Raw genomic sequence first — 14507 nt, forward strand, 5'->3', positions numbered from 1 at the left:
GTAAGTGTTGGATAGTACAGGGGTACAAATTACTATTCTAACTCCAGGGGGTGCAACAGTAGGGTAAGTGTTGGATAGTATAGGGGTAAAAATTACTATTCTAACTCCAGGGGGTGCAACAGTAGGGTAAGTGTTGGATAGTATAGGGGAAAAAATTACTATTCTAACTCCAGGGGATGCAACAGTAGGGTAAGTGTTGGATAGTATAGGGGTAAAAATTGCTATTCTAACTCCAGGGGGTGCAACAGTAGGGTAAGTGTTGGATAGTATAGGGGTATAAATTGCTATTTTAACTCCAGGGGGTGCAACAGTAGGGTAAGTGTTGGATAGTATAGGGGTAAAAATTGCAATTCTAACTCCAGGGGGTGCAACAGTAGGGTAAGTGTTGGATAGTATAGGGGTAAAAATTGCTATTCTAACTCCAGGGGGTGCAACAGTAGGGTAAGTGTTGGATAGTATAGGGGTAAAAATTACTATTCTAACTCCAGGGGGTGCAACAGTAGGGTAAGTGTTGGATAGTATAGGGGTAAAAATTACTATTCTAACTCCAGGGGGTGCAACAGTAGGGTAAGTGTTGGATAGTATAGGGGTAAAAATTACTATTCTAACTCCAGGGGGTGCAACAGTAGGGTAAGTGTTGGATAGTATAGGGGTAAAAATTACTATTCTAACTCCAGGGGGTGCAACAGTAGGGTAAGTGTTGGATAGTGTAGTGTAATATTATGCGTTGTAATGGTATGCGTTGTAATGGTATGCGTTGTAAAGGTATTTTTTAAAAATGCGTTGTAGTGTCATGCGTTGTAAGTGTAGTGCGTTGTAATGGCTTATGCGTTGTAAAAAATGCGTTGTAAGTGTAGTGCATTGTAACAGTTGCGTTGTAAAGGTTGTTCCCCTATTAGATGTTCAATCTTTTTATCTATTTCAAAGGAAAAGCAATGCTAACGCCTGTATCAGATCAACCTGCCCTTCTAGTTTACTGAATTTCTGAGGTTTTAGCAGTTGAATCTAAGGTGCTTACCAAAGCCGTGGCAGCTGTTTCCCTTCCCCATGAATTGCTTTTCATATTTGCCATAATCAGGCTCTATGTGAGTTTGTCTTTCCAACCTGTGAGAAATCGGGTTGTCGGTTGAGGGTGTGTAACCCTACTCAAGCAACAGCTACTTTTCTTGTCAGGTGAACCACAAAAAGTCACTAAATCAACCTGTGCTTAACACAGTCAGATTGGCACAAAAGCAGTCAAGCTTTACTTAGAGGAAATATTTAAAGTGTTTATGCAGCATATAAGCAGCAATAACGTGAAAACATAACACAAGAAAAATCCCATGCCAATTTAGCAAAATATAGTCAAATCTAATAAATTATTTGACATCAAAACAACAAAAATCCAATCAGTAGAACTGGAGATATGCAGTTCTACAGATCTAAGGTAAGTATAGCTCCTAAAAGCACAAAGCGCCACTTGCAATTATCTGGTCGTGCGAGACCGGGTGAAAGTCACTAGTTCAGTTTGACCATGTTGGAGCACAAGGTGGATACAGGGAGCCATTTAGTCCTGCCGAAAGAGTTACCTTCGTAAATCTAGTTTGCAGTGGAGGAGGCAGTGAGGAGCAGGGATAGTGTTGCAGATGATCGTTGCTGTAGCACAAAGATCAGATTGGGTGTTGAGGATGGTCCTTGCTCTGTCACAAAGATCTGGTTGGGAGTCGTGGATGTCGTTGTTGCAGATTCGCGTTGGCGGTCACCGCAGGATGTTAATGCTGTAGTGCAAAGTGTAGATTTCGTGGTTTTGGTCATCACTGTCATGATATTGTGAAGAGTGAGGCTCACTGAATCTTTGCAGTCGGCGCCAGCGGCAAGTTCTTGGTGTGAACAGGCTCGTTCATGGTCATAAAGAGCCCCACATTTCGGGATTTCTTCCTTCAAGGAACTGATACTGCACCAAGAGTCCAAGGCCTGAGGGGCACCTTTTGGGGAACAGGAACTCACTCCAGCAGAGGCCACCAGGGATCAGGCAGTTTCAGTTGAAGGTCCAGGCAGCGGTCAGCTGGGTAGATGAGCAGATGCAGCAAGTGCTCTGTAGCTTGTTATGTCCCTGTAGCTCAGAACAAGAGGCAAGTCAGTTGACCCTTTGAGTCACTTTAGCCTGGGATGAAGTGTGCATGTCCAGTCTTCCTACTCAGAAAGCAGGGTAGGCCTCAAGCAGCAGGGCAGCATGACACCCTTCGTCTGTAGTATTCACAGGTTCAGGAGTGTGCTGAATAGTTGGTCTGAAGACCACCTTGTTATCCCGGGTGTCCACTTTGAATTGGGAGAAGATTCTGGAGATTCCCTCGACAGAGAAGTCTAGAATTTCGTGCCTCCCTGCCCTTATCCCAGGCTGTCTGGGGGCACAATAGCCTAGTGTGAAGACCCTGTGTGTGTGCTGAAGCAGCACCATTGAATTGGAAGTGTGGTGGTGTCAGCTCCACACCCTCATCCTACCAGAGAGATGGACCATCCGGCCAACACCCAGACCCATTATTGTGATGCTTCCTAGGAGGAATATACAAAGGCCAACTGCCTAGTCATGTGACCCATGAACAGATTGCACGCAACAAATGGTTACGACAAGAAAATATCAACTTTATAAAAGTGTCATTTTCAGAACTGTGACTTAAAATCTAACTTTACCATTAAAGAGTGTTTTAAATTACAATTCCGTGGACACCACTCATGGTGTTCTCACTTGCTCCCACACAAAAGTTACCTCATATTAAACGTGATAAGGCAACCCAATGCTACCCAATGGGAGTGGTAAGCCATACAGTAATGAAAAAGGAATCTAGGCTTTTTTCATTACCTGGACGCATAAAACTTAAAGGTACTTATCCAAATTTTTAAATACAATGCGCCCTGCCCCTCGAGCTTCATAGGGCCTACCATAGTCAGGAGGGTGACATATGTATAAAAAAGGAAGGTTTAGGCCTGGTAAAAGGTTTACTTTGCCAAGTTAAAATTGACAGTTTAAAAGGACACACACAGGCTTCAATGGCAGGCCTTCAACATGTTTAAAAGGCTACTTTAGAAGGTGGCATAGTGAGTGCTGCATGCCCACTAGCAGCATTTAATTTACCAGCCCTGGATACCTGTAGTACCATTTAACTAGTTACTTACAAAGAAAGTGAATGTGCCAATTGGGTGTATGTCAATTTCACCATTTTAAAAAGGAGAGTACAAGCACTTTAGCACTGGTTAAGTGTGCAGAGTTTCAAAAGCCAACAAGAAACTGTCTAAAAAACAGGCGGGTTAAGGCAAAAAGTTTGGGGATGACCCTGCAAAGAAGGCCTAGTCCAACACTACCAATATGGAACAGAACAGGTGTTGTTCTGCATTTAAGGTAAAATAATTCTAAGGTACCTGCTTTCGCAAGTAGGAAAGAGGCAGGCAAGCTAGGGTCCTGGACTTGTTTGTAAAAATTAAAAGTAATCAGCGATTTCAGGAAGTTTTTTTTTTGACAAAGTGTGGGATTTGTGTGGAGTTTTGTGGGGATTTTGAGTATCCTTGATTTTCTATTATAATTTTTTCCCCTGTGATAGCTGCTCACTAAATACTCTTTTGGGCCCAGACTGCATTTTGCACTGGGTGTGAAAAGAGATAAACTTGAATGTGGGGGGGATCATGTATGAAGATCACCACAGGAGGGTTTTGGCGACGACCTTCTGAACTATCAGCTAATACCACGACTTTCGTGGTAAAACAAGTTCCAACTTAAAACTTTTGAAAGATTTGACAACTGTGAGTGCTGATTACTTGTCACAAACCAATAAGTTTCGCAACAGGCGAGCACTAACAAAACGGGCACTTTCCAGGTACCAATGCATTTAGTGCTTTGAATGCATCCAGTTTGCACAAGGCGCTAGGTGACCTGGTGCCTCCGTCGTCACAAATGACCTAGGGGAGGCACATACGCAGATTCTTGCCGTATCACCTTGAAGGTAGGGCACTTACCAGCATATTCTCTTGCCAGTCCACGGCGTTGTTGACGTCAGGCGTCGCTTGGTAGTTCACTCCCTCGCGGACAATGTCTGGCATATCTGTGCATGGGACAAACTGGTTTGGCGCTAGACTGAATCCATCAATCCAGGAGCCAGACGAGAATGCGTAGGGTATTCGATCATACACCTAGAGGGAAGAAATTAGTGAACAGCACATGTGAAGTGTTGATTCGGTGACGCAGCATATCCGCCGAAAAGACAATAAACCCCATTGTCGCGCCACATTGTCCGATCCCCAAAACATACTCTGAAACATGTTTTTTAAAAAGCTAAAGACATGCATTCCACATCACCCTTTCTCCAATCGCTTCCTTTATTATCTTCTGTGAAACAATGTTGAAAATAGGTTATGGAAAGTGAGGCAAAAATGTAACTCAGAACAGAGAGAGAGAAAGAGAGAGAGCGAGCGAGAGTAAGGAAAAGAAAAAACTAGAGCGAATGGAAGGAATAAGCATTGGCAAAGGCAATAGGTCTCTCTTTCTTTACAAGAGTTAATCAAATGTTGCCTATATATCTCAGTGAGTTTATAACGTTCCGACACGAAGCCCAAACCACATAGCAAACATTCTACTTTTAAAACTATACGTTCACCATTTCACCAAAAATATAAACAAGCATTTGCAATGCAATAGGTCTCGCACTTGTCATATTTAGAGTTATTGGCGTTGTAATGTTATTGTTTTTTTTATTCATGTGTTTGTAGTGTAGTGGGTTGTATGCAGTGTGTAGTGAAATTATATTAGTTGTATTAGAATGATCGTTGTTTCAGTGGTGATGAATTATGTGTTGTGTAGTTTATTTGTGTAGTAGTATTATTTGTTATGGAGAATAGATAGTGGTAGGAGAGAAGAGATAGAAAGGAAGAATGAGTGGTTTATGTAGTTTATGGAGGTAGTTGTAATTGATATTGAGAGACAGGATGAGCAATATTGTGTGAGAAAGAGAAAGAAGGAGTGCAAAGGTAATACTTGTTTAAAGAAGTATTTTTGTTTATTAGAAGATGGATTAATAAGAGGATTAGTGTCAGTGTTTTTTTAGTGATAGTTTCAACATAGTTGTGTATGAAACTGCGTTTAAAGATGTGTAGTTAAGTATTTTATTGATGTGGTGATATTGTATGGGATAGTGAGATAGACGTGACAGAGTAGTAGAGAAAGATAAAGGTGTAAGTGGAAGGGGTATTTGGAGCGAGGGTGGAATGTGAGAGGTGTATTAGTTATAGTGTGAGAAGATTTAGGAAGGATAGTGTATGTTAGTTGGTGGTATAGAAAAGAGATAGGTATGTGAGGGAGGAATGAGATGTTGTAGGGGTATATGTTGGTTAGCATTTAATGGTGTATGTTCCCAAATAACTAAGTATAAGTGAATAAAGAGGTTTTATTTTATTTTTTTAGAAATTGTATTTTCTTTTGTAGACACACATATAGCATTTAAAATTTGTCCCACGTTGTTTATTCGAATAGCCAAAATATTACCAGTAGTATAAACTTTAAAAGTTCAAATATATAAAGTTGTCAATATGGTGGAAAAATTATATTGGGAAAATATATTTGAGTGAATTTACTAGCAGTGAGCATATTATTATTATTATTATTTTTAAACTGAAGTGTGTGGTTTTCTTATATAAACTTTGCATAATTGGGTATGTAATCTTTGGGGTTCTGTAAATTGTTTTGGTTTGGTTAAATGTGTGTTTTAAGGGTTACATTTGTGAAGCCAAAAGTTGAGTTAAGAATATAAAACTGTGTGGGCGATGTGTGAGGAACGCAAACCCAAAAGTGTGACATAAAAAGCCTTGGTGAGCTATATAATAATTCCAGTGGCACGGCGATGGTGCTTTTGAGTTTGGCAAAAAGAAGTGTCAGAAGCTTCTACATCGGTCCCTTTAGCATATAACAATTACCATGTGTAAAAAACTCTGTACCCTTGCAAGTTTGCCAAGGTACATTTCCTCCTCTTAAGAAATATTAGAGGAACCCACTTCGAAAAAATCAGAGCACTTCCCACAAATAAGCATGTGGGTGCTTGCGTGTGGAGGGAGGGTTTTCACAAGAGAGGCCTAACTGTGGGAAATGCTCTGATGTTGTGGAGTAGGTTTCAGTAAAATGTTTAAATAAGTTGTATAAATTTCAAGAGTACGGAGTGTTTTCAAACTGGTAATTGCTATATGTGATAAACTATGCATTCACTTTAAGACCAAACTTAGGGTGTAAATGTATTCATGATATACGTCTATAAGGGGAGCAGCTTGTTACACGTAGCTTTCCCTTTGGTACCCCCTGCTACTTCTTTTCGCAGGATTCTTGGCTGAGTGAACATAAAATAAGCAGGGGTTTTTGAAAAAGTTGTTTGTAAATTCCCATTTCCTCCTCTCCACGTTGCTTAAGCAACTAATAGGAAGCCAAAAAGGGACAATTGTTGGAAAAGAGTGAACCTAAGGAAGTTCCTATAGGCTTTCTTTTTGGGTGCGGGGGGTTTTATAGCGCAAAACTAGACCTGAAGTTATAAGAGTGCTTTACATGAGCACCAGTTGCGTGACAGACGGACAGATTCATTTTTGTTAGGCACAGGGAGATTAAGTGATTTGCCCAGAATCACAGGATGTTGAGCGTCCCTGCCGAGACTCGAACCTGGTTCCCCTAGCTCCAAGAACGACTGCTCTTGCCGTTAGGCCACATCCTCTCCAATAGGCTTTAGGATGGCTCAGTGACTTCATTGTGTTTGCCGCACAAAAATACCTTGCTACTTCTTATAGAAGGTTTCCTTACTGAGGGAATATAAAGGAATTTATGACCTTACATTGCGGTGTTTACACCGCAATGCCTTTACAATATAGGCATTACAATGCCAACGACTTGCACTAGAGGGCGCTGGACTTAGGAATAGTATGATTTACTATTCCAACTCCAGTCTATCTACAGTAAGGAAGGTGCTGAAATAGTAGATAGATAGATATTGAACTTTATTCGATATGTAAAAACAATATCAAAAAAGTACATACATATAAAAAGTCCATTAAAAACAATTAAAATTACATTCAATTTGTAACATGATTAGATTCACAGAAATTAAAATAAAATAAAAAAATAATAGATACACTCAGGCCTCAAGATATAAGTCCACTTAGGTCTGCATTGATGTCCTCAACCTCATCGTCATTTTCAGGTAAGATGACATGGCTGCCAAGACTAAAGGGGTTTCCAGAGTTTTTAATTTGTTGTATGCCGGTTTGCATGAGCGTAAGCCCCAAGATTTGAGCAATGGTTTTAAAAAAATGGTCCTTGGCAATTGATAAAATCTACAAAATAGGATGCAATGAATGTTAGATTGAATCGAAAGGCCATCACAGGGGTATTTCTGTAAGTCGTTGGACCAGCAATTTGGGTAGCGGAAGGTTAGAAGTCTAAAAAAGGTGTTAGTGCGGAAGCGGGTCAGGAGCATGCGGGTAAACGGTGATGGTTCTAATAGTAGATATTGCTGAGTGCCACTCATAGTAATCAAATTTTGATAGTCAGCAATTGTAGTCTTCTGTTTTTCTAAGAACCAGCGTTTGCGGCACAGGTGATTTAGAACAAGTCGCTTTAACTCGACTTTTGATATGTTAGTTAAGGTTGGTGGGTCGGCAAAAAATTCCGGGTGCCCGATGTCAGTGGACAACCTTTTGACATAATTCAACCACTTAATGTTCCTGACCTCTGTCAGTTTTAGACAGTCTGTGATAATTTCCCTATTAAATGGGGTCTCTTCATTGGTCCAGACTTTATGCCATAAAATAAGGGGAGAGGAATTAATCGTATCTACGATGTGTGTGAGGCCCAATTCGGTATGCACCATATGAGTAGAAGTGCCTGGGGGGAAAGCCAAGAGGTAGCGTAGAAAAGCATTCTCGAGGCGCTGGATTTGTTCAACGGGTTCGATCCCCCAGATCCCAGATCCATAGGTACCAGTTGAAATACACTTCGCCCGATAGATCTCAAGTAAAGGGCGTATTGGGCGACCCCCCTAGTTTTTTAGAAAAATTTGTCAGTGCGCCTATAGCTTTAGACAATGCTAAACCTCTGGCTTGAGCCGCGGCTCGCCAGGTGCCTCTCTTATTAAAAGTGATGCCCAAGTAAGGGAAGCTATCAATATTAATTAATTTTTTACCGTTCAAAAAAATGGTGCATGGCTTTTTTCCGATCCCTAGGCCACAGGACATAGTATAAGTTTTGGAGGTGTTAACATTTAAGCCTCTCTTTGACATAAAGTCAGTAAATTCAGTAACTGCCCTTTGTAGGCCCGTGGGAGTCTGGGACATAATTGCCGCATCGTCTGCGTAGAGCAGAATGGGGATCGGTTTACCATTAATTGTAGGGTAATCGTGGAAATTTCAGGTCAGATGGTGGCTGACAGAGTTGATATAAAGGGTAAAAAGTAAAGGAGCTAATATACAACCCTGTCTGACACCTTGTCTAATAAAGAATCTGTCAGAACATTCTCCATTGTTACCATATCTCACGCGGGCCGATGCATCCCTGTACAGCTCTTTAATAAATGATATAATAATAGGATCTATGCCGATCTCTGTAAGGGATTCCCATAACTGCCTGTGATCGACACAGTCGAATGCAGAGCTAAGGTCTACAAAAGTTATGAAGAGGTTTCCTCTTTTCGCCTGGGTATATTTGGCTATTATTAGGGTCAGATTTAAGCCCTGTTCAATGGTACCCTTGCCTTGTCTGAAGCCATATTGCATATCAGAAATAATATCTTGAGTGCTTAACCAGTCGTGTATTCTATTTAAAATGATTCGCCCGGCTACCTTCATAAGGGAGTCTAAGAGTGAAATTGGGCGATAATTGGCGGGATTATCCCTCACGCCTTTTTTAAAAATCGGGACGACAATTGCCTCTGGCCAGGTGGAAATAAAGCCAATGGTATTCAGAGAATTCAGTACGTTAGTGAGTAGTGGGGCCCATAAATCAGGCTGTGACTTAAAAACGTCTATAGGGACGCAATCTGGGCCTGGGGCTTTCCCGGAAGGGCTATCTTTTAAGGCCATCAGTACTTCAACATGGTCAAAAATGATATTTAAAGGGAAAGAAGTAGAAATAGTTAAGTCAGGAGGAGAGTTGGGATCAGTTTCATTCTCAAATGGTTGATTATCCAGGTTAGTAGGATTATATAGAGTGCTAAAATGTTTAACCCAGGTTTCAGGGGTAATGGCTGAGTCCAAGATCGGGGGCTGAGAAGATCGAAAAAAGGGGGCATTACCTGCCCTCCAAAAAGCGGTGTTATCCCTCTTCTCGGAGGCTTCCACAAGGGCTGACCAGGCCAGCAACTTCAGCTGGCTTTTCCTTGCCTGACGCTTGATTCGATAGTTGTGTCTGGCATGCTGGACCTCTAGGCGGTTTCTAGGGTTAGACTTCAAAGCTGCTTTCAGAAGTCGCAGGGCTTTAGAACAGTCCCTATCAAACCAGCCGTGGATAGGTGGTGCAGATTTCTTTGGTGCACGCGCAAGGAGAGATTTAATTTCTGACAAAATTGCAAAGAAGGAGTTTGTTATTGTCTGTGAGTTTTCCGTAGGTGACAAACAGATTTGGAAATGATCATAAGCATTGGTGACCAAGCTTTTAAGAAAACTAGAAGGGACTACTTTGTCCCATTTGAGAAAAATGCCCATGGTGGTTCCCAACTGCAGGGGAGGAGAATAAGAGGGATTCTGCCTGATCATGTCATTAGTGTTCGAGGTTAGCTTTAAAGTTACCTCAATAGGATAGTGATCTCTAATGGCAGTGTCGAGGGTCTCCCAAGTATGCTGGAATAGTAAATCATACTATTCCTTAGGTTAGAGCACCATGCAGCGCAAGTCATTGTAATGACTTGCGTTGTAATACCCGCGTTGTAAAGGTATTTGCAGTGTAAACACCACAATGTAAACGATGTTTCCCAATATAAAGTAAGCAACAATTAAAAAAAGTTTTTCAAGATTCCCATGTTATCCTCTCCGTGCAACCTAACCAAATATTAGTAAGCTGATAAGAGGCAAACGTTGGAAAAGGGTTTACCGAAGGAAGCTGCGATAGGCTTCAGGATGGCTCAGTGAGTTAATTGTGTTTGCAGCAAGGAAATAAAGTGTTTATGGGTTAAAATCTCAAGCTCTGGCAGGGCCTACTTAAAATTCCATCCTCCCTAAGTTACAAACCTTAGAACCATTAAAACTGGTGAAAAGTAATACCTTTTATTTAACATGCTTTGATTCAACAAATGCGGCATTAGGCTGGCACTAGTCCCACCTGCATGTAAAAGTAACATACATGTTTCTCCCAATGTCTACAGCTGGGGCAATAACAATAAGTTATTCAATATCCGTTGTGGGTTTTACTCACTATTTCAGCCTCAAAATGAACCACCACAGATGCCACAATTCTGCCTGGTATGTTTCACTCCAATAACTACGACAGTGTTTGCCGAGGGCCTCCCTTTTTAAAAGTGCACAGAGGGGTGTGTACATACTGCAAAAACAGCATAACTTGTATACAGATGGCATTGTCTGTTCCCTACAGTTTTTTTTATAAGGGCAGCACCATCTGTTTAAATATGGCAGCTTTGGAGTTCATTACACATGGTAATTGCTAAATGCAAAACACTTGCATTACTTTTAGTAAGTGCCACTGGAATTATATAATTGTGGAGCTATTGCGTCTTCAGCATTTTATGAACTTGCCTCATTTGCTAGATAATCCGTCAACTGCTGCATAAACTGCAGATTTCATAAAAAAAATACGTTTGAAGCAGAAACATATTAAATTTTACTAAAAACTAAATAAATTCTATTGCTGCATAGCGGACGGCCCTTTGATGCGTTCACTGGTAACTGATCTATTGCCTTTGGCTGTGTTTGTGTGTTAAAGTGGTAGTACTAACATAAAGCCCTAGTTAAAACACTAAGAACATGAAAAAATTGAAAATCAATAAAGCAGTACTATCACAAAATATGCCACATAACACCGCATAATTTGATTTTTCTTGCCATAAATGTTGTGACCTCTACTGTATAATCTGGTCCTCCCCTGAAGCATAATTCCAGTGCCCCTGTTTATAGCTGCTATCCCTGTATAAACAGGTATGAATAAAGCACAATGTACTAGTACTACAGTGAGCAAACACCAAAGAAACCAGTCTGCTGCTCTGTAGGAAACAATTGGTTCCATTGGCACCTGGCAGGTGTAAAACATAAATAATTGCAAACATTTTACCTCAGATCAGGTGCAAATTGAAAATGTTGTGTACAAAGTTTTAAAAAAAGATGCTAACTAACATATCTCCTGCCTAGCTATAAGAAAGGGTAGGTTGAAAAAAAATAGTTACAATTAGGTTAACTTATGATTAAAGTGCCAAATGCAAGCATGGTTAATTCAGGATATACAGAAAGCGCTACATGTAACATAGAATATTTCCCCTCCAAAAACACAGAAATATTGGGAAAAAAAATGTTATTAACACAGCGCATACAGTTTGCACTACATCTGAATGGAAAAAAGTATTTATAATGCTAGATATATAATAGTACTTAGGGTAAACAAAATGTACCAAAACAAAATGTAAACAAATACAGCAGAAATAACCTCAATTTGCTTTATACACCGCATAAATGTAACGCTTAATATGTAAAAAAGTTTGGTTACAATAGTATTTTGAGCACTAATTACTATATAAAAATTTACCAAAGTAAATCTTAACTTATTCCTCACTTGTTTACCATTTCTATAAATATACTACCTTTAGGTGATTGGTGTGTTTACGCAAAAAAGTTCCAGATACTCTAACAAGGCTTTTGCCACCATCTTTAGAGCTTTTCTTGGGAGAAACAGTCAATTAGCAAAGTAAGAAGAGTAAATGAGAAGCAGATGGTAACAACTGTTGTAAAACTCCCAAGCTGTATAGATGGTTATCAGCCTTGTTTGAAGCATGTGTGCATTGTTTTGCACCTTAACCATGTGTCTGTGAAAGTGACAAACAATTAAACACATGCATGGAGGGGGGATGGATGTTGGAGGGTGGAGAAAGAGTGACAGATGAATACCGTTGTTAAGGCAGAAAGTGCACCAAGCGCTATATATGTTTTACTATCGGTGCTCTAAGGCCAATGTGCCAAGGTTACAAACCTTAAAATGGCAACAACAGTAAAATAGAAACACGAAAACTGTGCAGCAGCTTTTTATTTACTTATTTTATGCGTTTTTAGATAGTGCGGACTTTACCCGAAGGTGTCAGAGCACTTCACAATCTCTTCATTAAAGTGTTTTCACAGTTTCCTGAGTGCTACACCCCCACTGGTCCTCCATACACTTTTGCAGAGGTCTAAGAGACAAGCATATGTGGCACCAGGGCCAAACTGGGAACTGAAGCCAGCCCTGGCAAACTGCTCGGTTGGCCCCCCTGGGGGGAGAGGGTCTGCGGCCGAGATGTTCGCTAGGGCCGGTTTCGGCCGATTTTGTTAGAGGGGGCCGATATTGCCACCCCCCCCGGTAACAACAAGCATTTGCAATGCAATAGGTCTCGCATTTACGCGAGTTTAAGCTATTGGCATTGTAAATGACAATGCCTTTTATTTATGTTTGAAAAACGAAAACACAAATAAAAGGCATTGTTATTTGCAATGTGAATAGCTCAAACTCGCGTAAATGCGAGACCTATTGCATTGTGTAAATGCTTGTTGTTCCTTTCACTGTAGCAGTGACCTGGTTTGTTTTAAAAAAAATAAGACCTTTGGCCTCACGCTGTTTGTTCATTTGCATCTCACTGATGCTGGGAACAAAGAGATTGCAATCTTTACTGCCGATCTTTACTGCTGTGCGGCCCGCGAAAGTGAAAGCAAACGAGTGCTTTCAGGCCTCCAAATGGTGCGCGCGCCCGGCCGGCGCACATGTACTGTATTTGGAGGCCTGAAAGCACTCGTTTGCACTTCCAGATCCCCCATTTACAAAAGCACTCGCGAGAGCAGCGCTAAAGCGCTGTCTCAGGCGAGACCTAAAAACGGCCCCTCATGAGCCCAAAACTGGCCCCCACCCTGGCGGCCCACCGGGGATATGCCCGATGCCCGCTACGGCCAGCATGGCCCTGTGTGGCACTATAAGAATGACATAGGCACTTGATCTGAAATGCAACTTGTGAAGCCACCGAGGATAATACCGTTCCTTAGAATGATACAATTCTGCATATTTTGTTGATCACTGCTGCCTAGTACTGCATCTTTTATGCACGGAAAGCAGGTCATTTGTAAAAAGTTATGTGTAAACCCAGATGTAGCAGGTCTCTGTTGCCATCTGGAAACAATAAATATTGCTTGTTTTGGTGAAAGGCTCTAGCAACATAAGGGTCAGCTAAAACTACAGACTGGCCCCTGGAGAATGCTCTGGGGTAAGATTTATCAAAAGGTTTCATTTGTTAACTATAACTCCCAATACAGCCCGTTTAAGCTACAAAATGTTGAAAACAACAATTGGTTCTCAAAATGAAAACACGGTCCTTCAACACAAAAAAGCCATTTCAGCCAAGAACCTGCAAACACATTATGCATATAAAACTACTACTTGTTCGCAAACACAGTCCGTTGCCAAACACAAAACAAAATAAAGGCTGTTTGAGGCGGGATGGTAGCTTGAGTGGGCGCTCAGCCCTGTGCCAGGCTGAGCCTCTCCAAGGAAGATGGCAGGAGCTGCTCAGATGCAAAACCAGGGAGGTGGGTACAGGGCTGCTGGGGTTTAGCTGCCAGCTTGAAATGCCTGCCTCTTGGTTGTGGTTCTTACAGGGGAAAAAAAAATCCCCAAAATGCCCGGCTGCACTTGGAGAAAATTAAAGTAAACATTGGTAGGCTGCCTGCACCTTTAGAAGATTCCTGCCTCGGTCTCTCATTAACCATATTCCACAGACACAGCACAGCCTAAACCAATAGCAGAGCACCCCTGTCGCAGATGGTCTTTTTCCGGCTTAGGAGGAGGTGGGATGGATGAATGCTGCAAAAAAAGGCAAGCAGCTACAGGCCTGAAGCAGCCACAGTCTAACATGAGCTGGGCAGTACGAAAAGTAATAAAATAGACCCCCTACTAACAGATAAGCCCAACCAAACGTACTGATACTGTACTTAGTCCCTGCTGCCTGTAGGAACAAAGAGTAAAAGGAGGGACAAAGAGGCAGGACTGGCCATTAGCAAGCAAGGATTTTTAAAGGACACTGAAACATACAAATCAAAAGGAGGGGGAGGGCTTTTAGTCCACAGAGAAGTATACTAAGTATACATGAGGTCGTTCGCTTACGCTCGACCTAAAAACATGTTTGATTTCACCGAACATAAAATAAAAATTCAACCGAATAACGTGCCATCAGGGGCATAGCTAATGATGGTAAACCCAAGGAAGATCTTTGGGGACCCAGGGACTACACTGATTGTGACTGTTTTTTTACTACCCACAATGAGAGTAAGGTGCCCAT

The 14507-nt window shown here is 41.3% G+C and overlaps 1 protein-coding gene across 4 annotated transcripts in view; it reads right to left on the reverse strand.

Moving 5' to 3' along the window:
* Positions 1-14507, reverse strand: part of LOC146812898 (ovostatin-like) — a 388701-nt gene that overhangs the window by 187978 nt on the left and 186216 nt on the right. For all 4 annotated transcript variants that reach the window (XM_085619969.1, XM_085619967.1, XM_085619968.1 and 1 more), the window contains exon 16: positions 3988-4161. In XM_085619969.1, coding sequence (XP_085476095.1) covers positions 3988-4161 — 174 coding nt within the window. The remainder of the gene's footprint in view (positions 1-3987; positions 4162-14507) is intronic.

Source organism: Triturus cristatus, chromosome 7, assembly GCF_964204655.1.
Source record: "Triturus cristatus chromosome 7, aTriCri1.1, whole genome shotgun sequence".
NCBI lineage: Eukaryota > Metazoa > Chordata > Amphibia > Caudata > Salamandridae > Triturus > Triturus cristatus.